We start from the raw sequence: 19,238 nt of genomic DNA, 5'->3' as shown, positions 1-19,238 counted from the left end.
CTCATTTTCTACTTTGCAGGACATGGAGTCTAGCAATATGGATGAAGACGTTACTCCACCTGTGCTCAATTGCTTCATCTGTGCACGCTCGGATACACCAGCTGAAAGGCTCATACAGGCAACTCCAAAGGGATACTCAACTTTATTGAAACGAGCAGAAACTGTCGAAAATGTTACTGTTGTGGAACGTATGAAGGAGGCTCAAAAGGAAGGAAAACTGAGGTACCACCAGAAGTGTAAAAATGATCTGTACAACAACTTTGTTGCAACCACCAAGAAGTCAGCTCAAGCATCAAAGGCAGAGAAAGAGTCATCAAAGTTGAAGAGAAGACGCACTACTTGTGAGTTCAGTTCATCAACTGGCTGCAGTTCTAGAAGATCACAGTCAGTTGACCTCCTGTATAAGGATGTATGCATTCTTTGCAACCAACCAGCCCAGCTCTACAAAAATAATCCAGCACAAGCTAGAAAGAAATACAGAGTGCCAGATAATTTGACTGCAGATACACTGAAGGCAAGCTTGCTGAAGACAGCACGGAGTCGCGGGGATGACTGGGGCACTGAAGTCACTGGACGCCTGGAAGGGATCAACGACTTGGTAGCAGAAGAAACACTGTACCATTTGCGATGCAAACTTATGTTTGCGAGAGGTGACAGTTTGTCCAAGACTGATGAGGAAGGAAAAAGGAAGAGAGGACAGAGGAGTATTGATGAGGAGCAAGAGGCAGTTTTTATTGAATTCTGCGAATGGTTAGACTCAGAATTAGAGCATGGGGTAATGAACATGGACCAAGTCCATGAAAAGCTGCAGGAGTTTGATCAGTCACCAGAGAAGAGCCTTTCTTATTCAAAGCATTGGCTAAAGATAAAACTTCTAGAGAAATACGAAGACACCTTGTATTTCACAACACAAGAAAGAAGGGCAGATGTACTCTGTCTCAAAGATGGCACCGACAATATTCTGCGAGAGCATCATGCTAATCTTGACCATGGAGATGAGAAGACTCAGATCATAAAGACGGCACTCAAGTTCATATCCAATGATATTGCCTTGATTGATTTAGGTCCAAAGTCATACCCCACCACACACAGTATGACTGACATCGATAGTCAGCTGACACTTGTTCCTGCAAGCCTTCAGATGTTCTTGAGACCGATTGTCAAGACAGACGAAAGAGTTGCCGTTTGGGGGCAGAATTTTATTAAGGCCTGTTTACCTCGGTCTGGAGTATTGCCACACCAAATGGGGCTTGCCATACAACTTGATCATAGATTTGGGTCAAAATGGATGCTCAACAAGTTCCACCGGCTGGGATACACTGAGTCTTACACGGAGACACAAAACTACAAATACTGCTTCCTTAATAGTAGGAGTGGAGATGATGTTCCAGATACTTCTGGCACTCTTGACACCATTGTGGAGGAAACCGATGAACAGATCAATGATGAGGTTGCGGTTGATGCTGCGCTTGAGGATCAATCAGTGATGACAGCCAAAGTGCCAGCCAGTGAAAGTGAATTGTCAAGTAATGATCAGGTGGTCTTTATGGAGGTTGGGGAAACAAACAATGCAGTCACTCAGTTTGTTGGAGACAATATAGATTTAAACATTGTCTCTATTCACGGAAACACTCCCTTTCACTCAATGGGTTGGATCGAAGTCACCTCTCCAGCACCACCTTTGCCAGATCCACAGACAACAGCAGCTTTCCCCCGGGTGAAGTTGAAGGCACTCGACAAAGCTAAGATCCTGAGAGGAACTGAAGTAAAGATTATTCCATTTACGAACAGGAAACGGATAGGAACGAACGCGATCATGTTTCTCCCCCTCGCTGAGCTTTCCTCCTCCCTGGCTCATGATCAGCCACTCCTCACTCCAGGTGACACACTCTGGGCAGCGGCAGGAGTGATCAAACCAGAGACTCTACCTCCAACAGAGGGTGCAGCTGCACAACATTCACTCCGTGCCTACCTGCAGACCCGGGACTGGATCCTTCTACAGAGCATGTCTCTGAACCCCAGTGACTATGGATGAACAATAGGTGTGCATGGGTATGAGCCAGTTCCAACACTGGACCCCACGGCTCCTGAGGAGCTATTGCAGTTCACGAGCTGTAATTGTCATGGAGATTGCAGCAACCGGCGATGCAGCTGCAAGAAGAATGGGGTCACGTGCATCTCGGCCTGTGGAGTCTGTAATGGCATTACATGCAGAAACTGCAGTCATGATGTTGTTGAGTCTGAAGAAGACATCGACAATGACTGTTGAAACTTCTGACATTGTGAATGAGAAATAACTCTTGAGTATTATATATGTATGTGAAATAAAAGCTACTTTGTGTGTAAAAGTAAAAGTGAAAATATAAATGTTAACAATCAACTCAGAATCATGAAAAACCCTTATTTGACCCCTCATAAGTTACTTAAGGGCCGATTTAAAAAAATAAAAATTCTCGAAAATAATTTTTCGGTACCCGAATTCAACAGCTTTTTTTCTGGGTTTCCCATGGGAGTTGAACTTCAACATTTTAACACATGTTATTACACACCTTTACAAACATATTGCTGAAGAAATTTTTTGGTAACAATTTAGTTAACAGATTTGTGAAATATCTCATAAAATGCCCTTACTAATTATCCTGGTTTTGGATGGGAGCAGGAGGAATGATTTAAGATGGTGATGAACAGCTGTATTGAAGACCTGGTGGGAAAGATTAGATTGAAGAGAATGTGCAAGTTGATTCCGCAGGTGGGAAGAAAGAGGAACGAATGAGTGGAGGTGAGCCATGATTCTGGATTTTGGGAGTTGGTTGATGGTGGGCCGCGTGTCCTCTGCAGAAACCTGGGGGGCACAAAGCACCGAAAGAGCAGAGGAACAAAGACCAAAAAGGAGGTGGTAGATCTGGAGACCACTGACCTGTCTGATGGCAAAGTGATTGGCTCATAGACTCAACTTCATCATGGGAGATTCCAATCATCTTGAAAGCCTTGGTATCCACATCGTCAAGAAGAGCAAGATGTAAGGCAGGGAAAACAGCCCAGAGGAGAGAGCAGTATTCCATCAAGCTGCAGATGAAGACCATGGTGGTAGATAGGAGTGCAGGTGTGTATACGCTGGAAGAATTGCAGAAGCTGACACACACACACACACACACACACACACACACACACAACACACACACACACACACACACACACACACACACGCTTAAAGAGATAAATGTATATATGTGGATGTGTCCAACGAAGACACGTCCCACAGTGGAGTGTCCGGAGCCCACGACCAGAGACGGCGAGATAGTCAATGACGCGCCGCCACCCAGAGTCCCAGATCCCAAAAATCAGTCCTGACAATTCTTTTGTGTTTTTACATCAATCTGATTTAAGATTTAAAGTTTTTATGATGACATTGTCGTTTGGATCGTGAAAATAATGCGCTGCAGAAAATTTATATGGAAATTGGCCTAGAAGATTACTAAATATGATTTTTTAAAAAACAATGATTATACAAATGTCATAAAAAGTGATCTCTTTAAATGTTTTCTGTTCCATATATGAATGAATGCAAAATCATATAAAGCTGAAAGTTTAAAAGACATTCAGGTGAAGTCGAAAATAACCATTTTGTTCTTAATCCCAGAATTTTTTTTTGAGGTCATCAACAAAGTTACATTGCAAATCACTGTAGCTGAGGAAAGGAAAGTGATAGAAAGTTAAAATCCGGCACAGGCCTCGACCGCAAAGATTCTGCTGAAGTCTGTTATTCCTCGTGGCATGTTCTTGATGTGATTGACAAAGTGACATACCATATGTACCAAAGTACTGTATGTTGTATATTTCAGAAATCGTGGAAATTTATGCAAATCCTACCAAGATAATTTGGCAAAAGGTACTTGTGAATATTGACGAGTAGTTGGGAGGGTTCGTACTTGACAGTGAAAGCACCACTGACTATACCAAAAGGCTATGGCAAAGCTCAGGCCTGAACTTTCAACCACCAAGTTGTCTTCATGCAGGACCAAGTGGACAATATGTGCCAGGTGTCAAATAACCTTGGGAGGGAGAGGGAAAGGAGGAGGAGGAGGAGGAGGAGGAGGAGGAGAGGGATTGCGGCTTGAGAAGGGGCATGGAGGGAGTCACGTGCCCATGTCAGATGGTGAGACTTCGGCCTTAATTTTGGCCAAAACTAACAGGTTTAAACGAACTCACGATCAAAGTCTTTTCATGACCGTTTTATTACTCAATTGCTCCTTTGTTTCCACTTTCTCCATTAATTATCCATATTGGACATACCAATGAAACTCAATAACCAGGAACTAGACGAAATGTTAATATGGCTGCTTGGAGGTTCAATGATTGTCCCAGATGAGAGATTCGAGTTTGCTGGTGACGTCTTTATCTCCAGGAGATCAATGACACTCGTGGTGTAAATAAGATTAATAATTTGAGGTTCCCAGGAATTTAATTGTAAAGGATTTTTTAAACAAGAGAACATGACATTGTTATCAAGTTTAGAAACAAGCAATGAGGTAAAATAGTGGATTTCTTCTTACATTTTGTATTGACACTAATGAGGAAGTTCTGTTCATTCAGGACAGAAAACGTTTTCCTGTGAGCAGTGCGGACGCTTGTTCAGCCAGAAGCGGCAACTCAGGAGCCACCAACGAGTACACACAGGTGAGATTACCTGAGTACGCAACCATTTGTAACCCGACAAGAATGACCGCACTTTGGTCACAACCTGTGACAAAATCCGGTAACGAGCCGACTGCGAAACACTCATTTGAAGTACTGTTAAAAGATGAACAGCGCGATTGGGAAACACATTTAATGCGCTATTAACACATTAACCCGACACCTCTTATCGATGGCAGCCTCCGCCATGGTTATTTCAGAACGACCCGATTCGTTACGGTCATGGATTGTTTAACCCCAATATGTGGTCGTTCAAAAATTACGTAACACTATTTTTGTGGTAATGCAACGCTTGATTACCATGCTTTCTGACATACCGTGCATTCTGATGGGCTTGACTAAACCTTGCTATTATTCGACATATGATTCGATTTTTCAGGGTCCCTCATCGTGAATAACACTCCACCCAAACAAAGCCAATGGAAATGTGACGCAACACACCTGGGCAGTGCATCAACTGAATGTGGTTACCTCTTGTCTTCAGAATAAAGTACTCCACATTTGAGCGATATTCCGCTCACTATACTTATTCTCAGAGAGCCTCATTGGGCAGGATTTTTGAAAACCCATCACTGTGGTGAAACTCTCGCTCTTCTTCTTTACTCTTTTGATTTTTTAAAATCTCATTCTTCTTTCCATTCCTCTTCCTCCTCCACCCCTCTTGTGTGTGTGTGTGTGTGTGTGTGTGTGTGTGTGTGTGTGTGTGTGTGTGTGTGTGTGTGTGTGTGTGTGTGTGTGTGTGTGTGTGTGTGTGTGTGTGTGTGTGTGTGTGTGTGTGTGTGTGTGTGTGTATTCCATGCAGGACATTTGAGAGAGTGCTCACAATGTGCACGCAAGTTCTCAGATACTGCACAGCTAAAGAAACACATGCGCACTCATACAGGTATTAGTCACACTCTCATGTAATTTGAAGATATGGTATACCTGTATATTGAATGATGGTGTCCTCAAAATGGTGCAACAGGATGCCATCTTTTTTGGTGAGTGACTTGTTCTCGTGTTCCCTTTTAACTGGAGGGATTAATGTTCTTCCTCCTTTAATCCTATCTCTTACTGGACCACAAATGCCTCAAAGTAAATCTAACTGATGTAATTTTAAACACAGATTCAAACATACAACTCTGTTTCATAACGAATTTTTTTTTTTTCACCTGCAATTTTTTGAAGGATGAAGTGGGACAAATCGTTGTGGACCCAGATGGAATTAAAGGAAGATGGAAAAGATATATGGAAATGCTGTGGAATACAGAGCATGAATGGGATGGCAACATGGAGAGTAACCCATTTTTAGGACCGGCAGAGAAGATAACTGAGGAGGAAGTTGAGGAAGCGATAAAAGCAATTAAGAGTAGAAAAGCGAGAGGGCCGACGGGAGTTGTGGGAGATATGTTGAAGGCAGCAGGAAGTTGGGGTGTGAAGAGAATGACAGAGATCTGTAATCTGGTGGTGAAAGAAGGCTGCATTCCAGTGGATTGGGAACTGAGTACCCTCGTCCCTCTATACAAGGGGAAAGGTGACCCTCTGGAGTGTGGCTCGTACCAAGCGATAAAGTTATTGGAGCATGGAATGAAGGTATTGGAAAGGGTGTTGGAGAAGAGGATAAGGAAGAAGGTGAAGATCGACGAAATGCAGTTTGGATTTATGCCAGGAAGAGGAACGACAGACGCGCTCTTTATTGTGAGGCAGTTGCTGGAGAAGTACATGGAGAAGAGGAAAAAGTTGTTTCTTGGGTTTGTTGATCTGGAGAAAGCATTCGATAGGGTTCCACACGAAGTATTGACATGGGCATTGAGGAAGTTAGGAGTGGAGGAATAGTTGATCGGAGTAGTGATGGTAATGTACAAAAGAGCACGCACAGCTGAAAGGACGAAGGACGGGAACATTGGTGAGATTGAGGTGAAGGTGGGAGTGCATCAGGGGTCGGTACTAAGTCCACTACTATTTGTAGCTGTGATGGAGGTGCTGGCTCAGAACATAAAGGAGGGTTTACCGTGGGAGTTGTTGTATGCAGATGATCTGGTGTTGATTGCGGAAAGTATGGATGGACTGAAGGAAAAGATGAACAAGTGGAAGGAATGTATGGAGACAAAAGGTCTGAAGGTGAATGTCGGAAAGACGAAGGTGATGGCAAGTGGTAAAGCATGTGGTGAGGTGGAAAGAACTGGGAAGTGGCCATGTGCTGAGTGCAGGAAGGGTGTCGGAGTGAACTCCATTCAATGTACAATGTGCGCTGAGTGGGTTCATCAAAAATGTAGTGGTCTGAGAGGGTCATTAACCAGTGTGGCAGCTACATTCAAATGTAAGGTGTGCACAGAGGGAGCTGCAGATGGAGGAAATGTTGAGTTGGATCTTGGAGACGGCGTGAAGCTGGAAGGTGTGAAAACATTTTGCTAACTCGGAGACATGCTGAATGGAGAAGGTGGATCAGACTCAGCAACGGTTGCAAGAGTGAGATGTGCATGGAAGAAGTTTCGGCAACTGAGTGGCGTGCTGATGAGGAAGGGAGTGTTGTTGAAGCTGAAGGGAAAGGTGTATGCTGCATGTGTGAGAAGTGTTATGATTTATGGGAGCGAGACATGGGTAATGAACATAGAGCAGCAACGAAGGCTGGAAAAGGTGGAAATGCGAATGGTTCGGTGGATGTGCGGAGTATCGTTGAGAGAGAGGAAGACAAATGATGAATTGCGAAAGATGATGGGAATAGAGCCTGTGATTGATGTTGTGAAGTGGAACAGGTTGAGATGGTTTGGTCATGTGTTGAAGAAGGATGAAAGTGACTGGTTGAGAAGAGTGATGGAAATGAATGTAGAAGGAAGTAGAGGATGGGGAAGACCGAGAAAGACCAGGCTAAAGATGGTGGAAGAAGAAATGCGGGCAAGGGGGTTAACAAGGGGAGATGCAGAAAATAGGGCAAAATGGAGAAGATTGTCATGGGGACCGGAAGGCTAACCCCCACTCTTGCAGGGAAAATGGCCTTAAAATGCATGTTGTTGTTGTTTCACCTGCAATTTTTGTGATATTATCCATTATTTGTGCATATTCTACTTCTGTTTATATGCAGAAGACAAAGAGAGTACCTCCTTTGTTTCAGGTGAAAAGCCATTTAGGTGTGACGTGTGTGGAAAATGCTTCACAGCCAATGGAACTCTGACAACTCACCTGCGTATTCACAGGTATAATTTCTGTCATTTCCTCGGTTTTCTGTATGTTCCATGTTGTATCCACCTCCCCACCTCCTCTTTCCCCTCTCCTCTTTCTTCCCCTCTTTCTATACCTTTCTCTCTATAATGATATAAATCAGACTTATCTCTAACACACACACACACACACACACACACACACACACACACACACACACACACACACACACACACACACACACACACACACACACACACACACATATAAACACACATATAAACACACAAATACACACATATATATATATACACACACACACATATATATATATATATATACACACACACACACACACACACACACATATATATATGGCACTTATGGCAGAGGCACTGGCATGTGGCAGATGGCACTTATCGCTCCCATTAAGGTACAGCACAGCTGGATAGGATACCTTAATGGCGGTTCACCACTGATGGTATGAAATCGCATAGTGACTGGTATATAACCGAAAGGTTTTCTGAGTCATAAGTGTATGCAGTACTCACTGCGTTGCCCTGATGAGCCCCAATTAAGGGCGAAACCAGGTCGGTAACTGTGAGTTTTACATTCACTTATTATGACAGTATCTGAACTAAGATCAAAATTCTGCTCTGTCAGAGGGTTCTCTTGAGAGCTTGACAGGCAGAGCGTATGTACATGGCAGTGACGTCATTACTTGCGCTCATTGAAAGCTGGAGAACTGAACATATATTTGGATTGGTTTGCTCCCGGCTGCATCCAGGGGATTCCATATAATGAGTGGATACCAGAGGTAATGTGCCATGTGGCAGATGGCACTTATCGCTCCCATTAAGGTACAGCATAGCTGGATGGGATACTTAATGGCGGTTCACCACTGATGGTATGAAATCGCATAGTGACTGATGTGTATATATATATATATATATATATATATATATATATATATATATATATATATATATATATATATATATTCTATGTATATATATATATATATTCTATGTATATATATATATATATATATATATTCTATGTATATATATGTATGTATATATATATATATATATATATATATATTGTTACTGATCGCGGTTTAGATGTTACTTTGCCGAGCAAAGGCTCCGCGACCGAACAGTTGTTCCCCGACTCACCCGATTCACCCAGAACTTTGGCCGTATCGCACCTCAGCTGCCCAATCTGGAAAACTCTAAAACGACGAAATGCAAAGAGGAAAAGGAATAAAACAAGAAGACGGACAGAAGAGTAATTGGATTTATTGTACACACAAGCAAAAAGAAAGCAGTCACGTTTATTTACAACACATAAGACGCAGGTGACACAGTGCAAATACTAGCTTATACAGACTTAATTAACCCAGGGACAGAACAAACAAAACAAACTCACGTACACAAGAAGGGTGGAAAGGCAGGAGGTGGATGGCTGGAGGGAGAGGAAGGTCCAAGGGGGTCCTGCAGCACGATCGGCGCGTTTAGCAGCCGCCGTTCCTTCACGGCCTTGCTCAAAACCGCCGTCCAGGCCCCAAGTGGCTGTTGGGTGTTGTTGCTGCTGTGGCCTCCGCTGCTTTCCCAGGACTTGTCTGACTCGTCTGGTCCAAACCCTCAACTCTTTCTTGGTCCACTCACTCCTCACCACCGACTCCTCACCGCAACCAACGCAACCACTGACCACCACCACCGACTCCTCACCGCAACCAACGCAACCAACTGACCACCAACTGACCACCCCACGCTTCTTGCGCGCGTGCCTTTATAGCGCCTCCAGCGATCAAGCCGCCGGCCTTAAGGACACGCCCATCGGTGTGCTCACCTCGGCCCTGGTTGGTCACGCGACCCTCTGGCTCCGCCCTTGATGACGACGGGCAGGCACGCCCCTCTTCCCCGACCCGATCACATGTTCAATGGTGGTTTTGGAGGGGATGTAATTGGCAATCGAGGCTTGGCAATGACGAAAGGGGATGTGAAAGGAAATGGAGATTTTGGGGATGGGAATGAAAGGGGATCTATTCTCTTTCACTGGTGCAATGGAGTACTTCAATTAATGGGAGACACAGCCTTACTCTAAAACACAGAATAAGATATAACTATCGAACAGGGGTATTCTATTATTGGCTGACGTGTATGCTTGTGGACTAATTATGGGATGCCCTTTCACCTTTACACAGCTCCGGAGGCAGGGGGCGCAGAATAAACAATAATAATAATAATAATAAAGCACACAATCAAAAAAATATACAGTCCTCATATCCGCAACAATATATATATATATATATATACACATGTATATACACATGTATATACACACATACTACTGTGTTCAAAAAGTATCCGACCTTTATTTTTCGTGCGTAAAAAAAAAAAGAAGCTAGGGAGGCGTTGATTGGTGCACGTATGTAGGCGATCCTAATGCGCACGCGTGAATTTTTTCCCACCTGCAGAAGCTGTCATTCGACGGCAGACCGCCGATGAGTGAGGAAATGTAAGTGAGCGCCGTCATTTTCGTTTTTGACAAAATGATGGAAAAACTTGAACAACGCTACTGCATCAAATTTTGTGTAAAGCTTGGCGATTCCCAAGTGGAAACGATCCACAAGATTCAACACCGTTCATTCCATTATGAAGGAGGATTTGCGCTTCAGGAGAATCTCAGCGAAGTTCGTACCAAAGCTGCTAACGATTGAGCAGAAGCAACTCCGTTTGGAGATCGCACAGGACATGCTGGAGACTGTGAACAGCGATCCCAGCTTCCTCAACACAGTGATCACTGGTGATGAGTCCTGGGTTTATGGGTACGACCCAGAAACCAAGTTGCAGTCATCACAATGGAAGCATCCAACATCCCCGAGGCCAAAAAAAGTTGTTACACAAAGTTACACAAAATTTGATGCAGTCGCGTTGTTCAAGTTTTTCCGTCATTTTGTCAAAAACGAAAATCCGACGGCGCTCACTTACATTTCCTCACTCATCGGCGGTCTGCCGTCGAATGACAGCTTCTGCAGGTGGGAAAAAATTCACGCGTGCGCATTAGGATCGCCTACATACGTGCACCAATCAACGCCTCCCTAGCTTCTTTTTTTTACGCACGGAAAATAAAGGTCGGATACTTTTTGAACACACTACGTATATACACACACATATTATATATACACACACATATTATATATACACACACATATACACATACGTAATATACACATAGAGATTCATCACGAGAGGACGTAAATGACAACAACACAACAACATGCATTTTAAGGCCATTTTCCCTGCTAGAGCGGGGGTTAGCCTTGCGGTCCCCATGACAAGCCCTGGTGTTGGGGTAGCGGCTAGGGTGCCAGCTTAGGATCCAAGGATCCTGGGTTCGAATCCCGGTCGATCGCTGAATTAACGCCAGGGGGGTTGACTCAGCCTGTCATCCTTCCGAGGTCGGCAAATTGAGTACCAGTTCACTGGTAATTCCCTGCTTGTCGTAAAAAGGCGACAAAAAGGGTTGGCGTCAGGAAGGGCATCCGGCCGTAAAACATTGCTTCAAAAAGGGGACCAAAAAACAACAACAACCACGGTCCCATAAAAGGCCAACCCCCGCTTTGCAGGGAAAAATGGCCTCTAAACGGTGGTTTTACACACATATACACATACGTAATATACACATAGAGATTCATTACGAGAGGACGTAAATGACAACAACACAACAACATGCATTTTAAGGCCATTTTCCCTGCTAGAGCGGGGGTTAGCCTCGCGGTCCCCATGACAATCTTCTCCATCTTGCCCTATTTTCTGCATCTCTCCTTGTTAACCCCCTTGCCCGCATTTCTTCTTCCACCATCTTTAGCCAAGTCTTTCTCGGTCTTCCCCGTCCTCGACTTCCTTCTACATTCATTTCCACCACTCTTCTCAACCAGTCACTTTCATCCTTCCTCAACACATGACCAAACCATCTCAACCTGTTCCTCTTCACAGCATCAATCACAGGCTCTATTCCCATCATCTCGCAATTCATCATTTGTCTTCCTCTCTCTCAACGATACTCCGCACATCCACAGAACCATTCGCATTTCCACCCTTTCCAGCCTTCGTTGCTGCTCCACATTCATGACCCATGTCTCGCTCCCATAAATCATAACACTTCTCACACATTCAGCATACACCTTTCCCTTCAGCTTCAACGACACTCCCCTCCTCATCAGCACGCCACTCAGTTCCCGAAACTTCTTCCATGCACATCTTATACAAGTAAAAATTTGAGAATTTGTGCTTATATAAAATGTTGGAAGCATTTCGTGTTAAAAGTGGTTAAACAAGTTTTTTAGGATAATTCGAGGGTGCTGAATTCAAAAATTCTTCTACCGACTCCTCTCTGGCCTTGCCCCCCCAGCCCTCTCTGGGCTCTGTCCGCCAAATATTCCTACAGGTCGCACAAGATCTGCCTGCAGCCCTCTTATGGTTAAACTGCCAAAATCAAGACTTTCTGCTCACCTTCACTCGTTCATTCCTCTTTTCTCCCGCCTCTGGAACAAACTCCCTCACTCTCTTCAATCCCACTCCACCCTCCAGGTCTTTAAAACAGCTGTTCACCACCATCTCTTATCCTCCCCCATCCAAAACCTTGATCTTTTCTACCCCCGCTAATTTCGGTCCCCTTGTGTTTTATACTTCTCCCACCCCCCCCCCCCCCCTTCCCACGCCTCCTGCCCCCAAGCCCTCTCCCTCCCACACTTCTCCCTGCTCTCAAATGTTGTGGTTGTGTGCTTCCCCTTCTCTCACCATCTTGTCTTCCGCTCCCTCTTTTTGTATATTTTGTTTGTCTGGTTGATTTGTTTGTGAAATAAATGTTAGCTCTTTCACGAGCCTCGATTCAGTATACAACAAAAAACAAACCGGTTCAATTTTGGAGTCTTAACCTTCAAATTGTAAAAAACAAAATGCCCGCCATTTTCAGCATATTTTTTGCCATAACTTGAATTTTAAGCAACATAGAAGGCCCAAAATAGTGGCAATACCCATGTTTGTGATACTGAGGATTCAATCAAGTATCACCTGATCATAGCCAAGAATGGCTGAATGGCACTGGAAAGAAGAGCGGTGGCATTGTGGGCATCACAAGAAGTATCTCTGCATTAGGCAGATGGGCACTATCATATAACTTGAGAACTTGCATATCGAGTAAAACTAGACAAATGCTGATGATCGAAGGGGAGGAAAGTGAGTATGTGTACAACGAGCTTACACCTTCCAGGAAAGGGCGTGACAACATCGATGAGGAGAAAGTCGTCTCAGCTTTCCGACGATTCGATGTATTCAGCGAGGGAATGTCATCTTCTGTACTGCAGAATATTGCTACCAAGGATTTGGCATCGGAGAGCATTCAACATTCTTTGCTTAATGCAGAAAAACTTGGACAGGTGCAGCTGGATGAGTTTGTTGATCAGCGCCTTCTTCAGCCTCCTCATGGCACATGTCATATCAATTTCAATGCCGCTTTACATAGGAACAAAGCACAGACTTTCTCGTCTCTGTATGCTGTAGACTGCAAAGAAAGCAAAGGCAAAGAAACGACCATCAAGGCAGATAGAAACATTCTACAGCGACTTGTGACAGCTTCCAAAGCAGGGCGTGTGATAAACCTGGACCTGATTCTGCAGCATGAGCTTATGCCTGTGCCAATTTCACTTGCTGCCATGAATGGGAGTCTACATACAGGCAGTAGCGGTAAATCTCGACTGGCAAATGAGTTGATTCAAGATGTCTCAACCCCAGAACAAGTGACATTAACTGGAAGTACTTGCTTAGTAATTGATGGTCAAGCACTGGTGATGGCTCTTGGAAAGCCCAGCGGAATAACCACATTTGGTGAATATGCAGATGCGTTTGTGAATTCAGTGTTTGCCATGGGGAAAAAATTTGAGAGAGTTGACGTAACTTTCGACCGATACCAGCAGGATTCCATCAAGACTGGAACCAGAATGAAACGTACCCGGGCCTCTCGACCAATACGTCGGGTAATAGAAAACCAAAACGTTCCTCTACCAGACAAATGGACCAACTTTCTCTCACTTGGAGAGAATAAGGCAAATCTAGCAGAGTTTCTTTCTCAGCAGCTCATGACAAATGCGGTGTTTATTGCACCCACAACACTTGTAGTGGCTGGAGGATTTGCACAGATCACAGACGTGAAATCTTCAGATCCAGAGATGGACACATCATCCCTACAGGCCAACCATGAGGAGGCGGACACACGACTTGTTCTTCATTGCGTCGACACAAATGCTGAAACAGTGGTGGTTTTAGTGCGTGACACTGACGTGCTGGTCTTGTTAGCTGCTCATTTTGATAAGATGCTATGCACTCAGCTGTGGATGAAGGCAGGAACTCCTAAGAAGCCAAAATACATTCCCATCCACAAACTCCACCAGAAACTGCCACCTTGCCAAGTGGAAGCGTTGCTGCCATTCCATGCAATTACTGGTTGTGACAGTGTGTCACAGCTTGCTGGCCACGGCAAAAAGACAGCCTGGAAGGTGTTTCAAACACACAGCCAATTGTTGACAGATCTAGGCACAGAAGATATCACTGAAGAAGTAATCAACGATGCAGAAAAGTTCATATGCCGTCTTTACAAAGTACCCGATGATGTGGACAGATGCGACAAGGCACGTGTAATACTCTTCTCTAAGGGTTGTCCACAGGAGACTCTGCCACCAACATCAGATGCAGTGAGACTACACATAAGGCGCGCACATTACCAGGCTTTTATTTGGAAGCGCGCAACCATCGCTACTCCAGTACTCCCCCAAGTAACAGACATGGGATGGACATACATCGATGGGAACTTGGTGCCGAAGTTGATGACGCTATCTCCAATTCCTAAGGCGTGTCGCAAGATAGTAACATGCGGATGTACCAAAGGATGTATAAATGGCCGTTGCAGCTGCAGAAAAGCTGGGCTAACATGCACAGGAGGATGTGCATGTGCATACAACAGACAACTAGAATGCAGAAACAGAACAGACTAAGATAGACAGGTAAACATTTGAGAATGCCAATATTGAGCTATACGGTATTTATAAAGTATAATTACTAAAAGGCAGCCATTTTGGAACTTTACCCCTTTTTAAAATGCACTTTAGAAATGATTTAATATCATTTTTTTTGTTCAAAAGAAATTAAAAGTGCATTTGACCAGTGAAAGTGATGTACATAAAAAAATACACTCCAGAAATTACCAAAAATATGGCGGCCATCTTGGAATTCAACATGGCGGCGAAACCAAACTAGTTACAACTTAGGTAACAGTAAATTTGGAATCCTCAGTATCACAAACATGGGTATTGCCACTATTTTGAGCCTTCTATGTTGCTTAAAATTGCTTAAAATTGCTTAATTGCTTAATTGTTGCTTAAAAACAAAAAGGGTTGGCGGCAGGAAGGGCATCCGGCTGTAAAACATTGCTTCAAAAAGGGGACCGAAAAACAACAACAACCACGGTCCCCGAAAAAGGCCAACCCCCGCTTGCAGGGAAAAATGGCCTCTAAAGGTGGTTTTTATGTTGCTTAAAATTCAAGTTATGGCAAAAAATGTGCTGAAAATGGCGGGCATTTTGCTTTTTACGATTTGAAGGTTAAGACTCCAAAATTGAACCGGTTAAACAGCATTTTTGAATTCAGCACCCTATAATTATCCTAAAAAACTTGTTTAATCACTTTTAACACAAAATGCCTACACTATTCGAAAATTCTCAAATTTTTACTTGTCTATCTCACTCTAGCAACCGTTGCCGTGTCTGATCCACCTTCTCCATTCAGCATGTCTCCGAGGTAGCAAAATGTTTTCACACCTTCCAGCTTCACGCCGTCTCCAAGATCCAACTCAAAATTTCCTCCATCTGCAGCTCCCTCTGTGCACACCTTACATTTGAATGTAGCTGCCACACTGGTTAATGACCCTCTCAGACCACTGCATTTTTGATGAACCCACTCAGCGCACATTGTACATTGAATGGAGTTCACTCCGACACCCTTCTTGCACACAGCACACGGCCACTTCCCAGTTCTTTCCACCTCACCACATGCTTTACCACTTGTCATCACCTTCGTCTTTCCTATATTCACCTTCAGACCTTTTGTCTCCATACATTCCTTCCACTCGTACATCTTTTCCTTCAGTCCATCCATACTTTCCGCAATCAACACCAGATCATCTGCATACAACAACCCCCACGGTAAACCCTCCTTTACGTTCTGAGCCAGCACCTCCATCACAGCTACAAATAGTAGTGGACTTAGTACTGACCCCTGATGCACTCCCAGCTTCACCTCAAACTCACCACTGTTCCCGTCCTTCGTCCTTACAGCTGTGCGTGCTCTTTTGTACATTGCCATCACTACTCTGATCAACCATTCCTCCACTTCTAACTTCCTCAATGCCCATGTCAATACTTCGCGTGGAACCCTATCGAATGCTTTCTCCATGCTCTCTAGATCAACAAACCCAAGAAACAACTTCCTCTTCTCCATGTACTTCTCCATGTACTTCTCCTGCAACTGCCTCACAATAAAGAGCGCGTCTGTCGTTCCTCTTCCTGGCATAAATCCAAACTGCATTTTGTCGATCTTCACCCTCTTCCTTATCCTTCTCTCCAACACCCTTTCCAATACCTTCATTCCATGCTCCAATAACTTTATCGCTCGGTACGAGCCACACTCCAGAGGGTCACCTTTCCCCTTGTATAGAGGGACGAGGGTACTCAGTTCCCAATCCACCGGAATGCGGCCTTCTTTCACCACCAGATTACAGATCTCTGTCATTCTCTTCACACCCCAACTTCCTGCTGCCTTCAACATATCTCCCACAACTCCCGTCGGCCCTCCCGCTTTTCTACTCTTCATTGCTTTTATCGCTTCCTAAACTTCCTCCTCAGTTATCTTCTCTGCCGGTCCTAAAAATGGGTTACTCTCTATGTTGCCATCCCATTCATTCTCGGTATTCAACAGCATTTCCATATATCTTTTCCATCTTCCTTTAATTCCATCTGGGTCGACAACGATTTGTCCCACTTCATCCTTCAAGCAACTCACCCCCATCACATCACACCTCTCTTTCGCTATCTGCTTTGCAATCCTGAATACTGCTTTCTGACCCTCTTCCGAATCCAAGCGTTCTCCGAACATTTTCCTACATGCCTCCTGCGCCTTTGCTGCCTCTTTCTTTGCAGCCTTCTTGGCTGCCTTATAACTTTCATGCTCTGCTTTTTCTGCTCCCGTACCCTTCGCCTTCTGCCACTCCTTGAACTTCTTCCTCTTCTCGTCAATCCTCTTTCCAACTTCATCATCCCACCACCATGTTTCCGAGTGCCTCGGTGGTCCTTTTGTCCATCCACATACCTCACCAACGGCTCCCAACAGACTATCTTTCATTGACATCCAACTACGTTCAAGCTCAACCACATCATCCTCTACCCTACTCAGCCTCTCTTTGAATGCCTCCCTTACTGTCACCTCTTTCAACCTCCACACCTTCATTCTCGGTTGGTACTTCACCCGCCGAGCTCTCCTCGCACCTTTCACCCTTATGTCGCAGACAACCAAGTGGTGCTGTGAAACGGCCTCCTCCCCCGGGATCACCTTTGTGTCCCGGAGGTGCCCCCTATCTCGCCTACGCACCATCAGGTAGTCAACGGTTGTCGTCGACCCACCTGACGTGTATGTAACAAGCTTATTATCCCCTTTCTGGAACTGAGTGTTACAAATCAACAAATCAGCTCCATCAGCAAACTCCAAAATCCTTTCACCTTCTCCATTTCTCACACCATATCCATAACCCCCATGAACTCCCTCAAAACCATCCATACTCCTTCCCACATGTCCATTTAGGTCTCCTCCTACCAAAACAACTTCCTCATCTTTCACGTTTCCATCAGCTTCTCTATCGCACACCAGAACTTGTCCTTCTCTTCATCGCTCCGACCAAGCTGCGGAGCATATCCCGAGATGACGTTTACCAAGAGCTTTCCAATCATCATTTTCACCATCATCAACCTATCACTCACTCTAGTCACACTCACCACACTGTCTACAAACTCCTCAGAAAACAGGACACCAACACCATTCACGCCCTCCGGGCACCCTTGCCACACAAACTTGTATTTCTGTCCCTGCCTACCTTTCACCATTCTCACACCACTTCCCTTCCATCTCGTCTCTTGCACACAACATATGTCCACTCTTCTTCTGACCAATACTTCCACCTCTTCTCCTGATCTCCCTGTCATTGTCCCTACATTCCATGTCCCAAACCTCAGAAACCGATCTCCACTTCGGGCTGTACCCTGCCCACATGTAGATGTAATGGTCATGGTTCTCTTTTTGAGGCAATGTTTTTATGGCCGGATGCCCTTCCTGACGCCAACCCTCTTAGTCGCGTCTTACGACACACAGAGATACGGTGTACCTATTCTAACCAGGGTACACACCGGGAGTATACACATATATACACACACACACTCACATATATATATATATATATATATATATATATATACACACACATATGTACACACACACATACACATACATATATGTACATACATACATCCACATATACACACACGTACACACACACAAATACGCACACACACACACAAACACACACACACACACACACACACACACACACACACACACACACACACACACACACACACACACACGTACATACTCAGACATACACACACACACACACACACACACACACACACACACACATATATGTACATACACAGACATACACAGACACACACACACACACACACACACACACACACACATATTCATACACATACACACACATACACATTCATACACACACACATTCATTAGGGCGTCAAGGGGTCAGAGGTCCCATTCGGTAAACATTCTGTTACTGCACTTGTGAACCAGTGATCGGATTTTGCCCAAACTTGGTGCAAGTACACATTACGATGAAAAGATGAACTGATTAGATTTTGGAATCAAAGGTCAGAGGTCATGTCAGGCAAAAATATGATACTTGAAAACAGCCGAAAGGATTCAAATCAAACTTGGTACAATGCAAGTATTAGTTTACGCACAAGATCTGCCTGCAACCCTCTTATGCTTAAACTGCCAAAATCGAGGCTCTCTGCTCACCTTCACTCCTTCATTCCTCTTTTCTCCCGCCTCTGGAACAAACTCCCCCACTCTCTTCAATCCCACTCCACCCTCCAGGTCTTCAAAACAGATGTTCACCACCATCTCTTATCTTCCCCCATCCAAAACCTTGATCTTTTGTACCCCCGTTAATACACCCCAAGTACAACCCGTTAATCCTGCTCCCTTTATTACAGTT

At 44.4% G+C, this 19,238-nt stretch overlaps 1 protein-coding gene across 1 annotated transcript in view; it reads left to right on the top strand.

Annotated features, from left to right (window-relative positions):
• Positions 1-19,238, top strand: part of LOC137422024 (uncharacterized) — a 45,365-nt gene that overhangs the window by 22,617 nt on the left and 3,510 nt on the right. The window contains exons 6-8 of the mRNA XM_068108699.2: positions 4,594-4,677; positions 5,498-5,578; positions 7,787-7,868. Coding sequence (XP_067964800.2) covers positions 4,594-4,677; positions 5,498-5,578; positions 7,787-7,868 — 247 coding nt within the window. The remainder of the gene's footprint in view (positions 1-4,593; positions 4,678-5,497; positions 5,579-7,786; positions 7,869-19,238) is intronic.

The sequence above is a fragment of the Myxine glutinosa genome, chromosome 2, assembly GCF_964187855.1.
Source record: "Myxine glutinosa chromosome 2, kmMyxGlut1.1, whole genome shotgun sequence".
Classification (NCBI taxonomy): Eukaryota; Metazoa; Chordata; class Myxini; order Myxiniformes; family Myxinidae; genus Myxine; species Myxine glutinosa.
The sequence above is the reverse complement of the archived record's forward strand: the minus strand, read 5'-3'. Positions and strand labels throughout refer to the sequence as shown.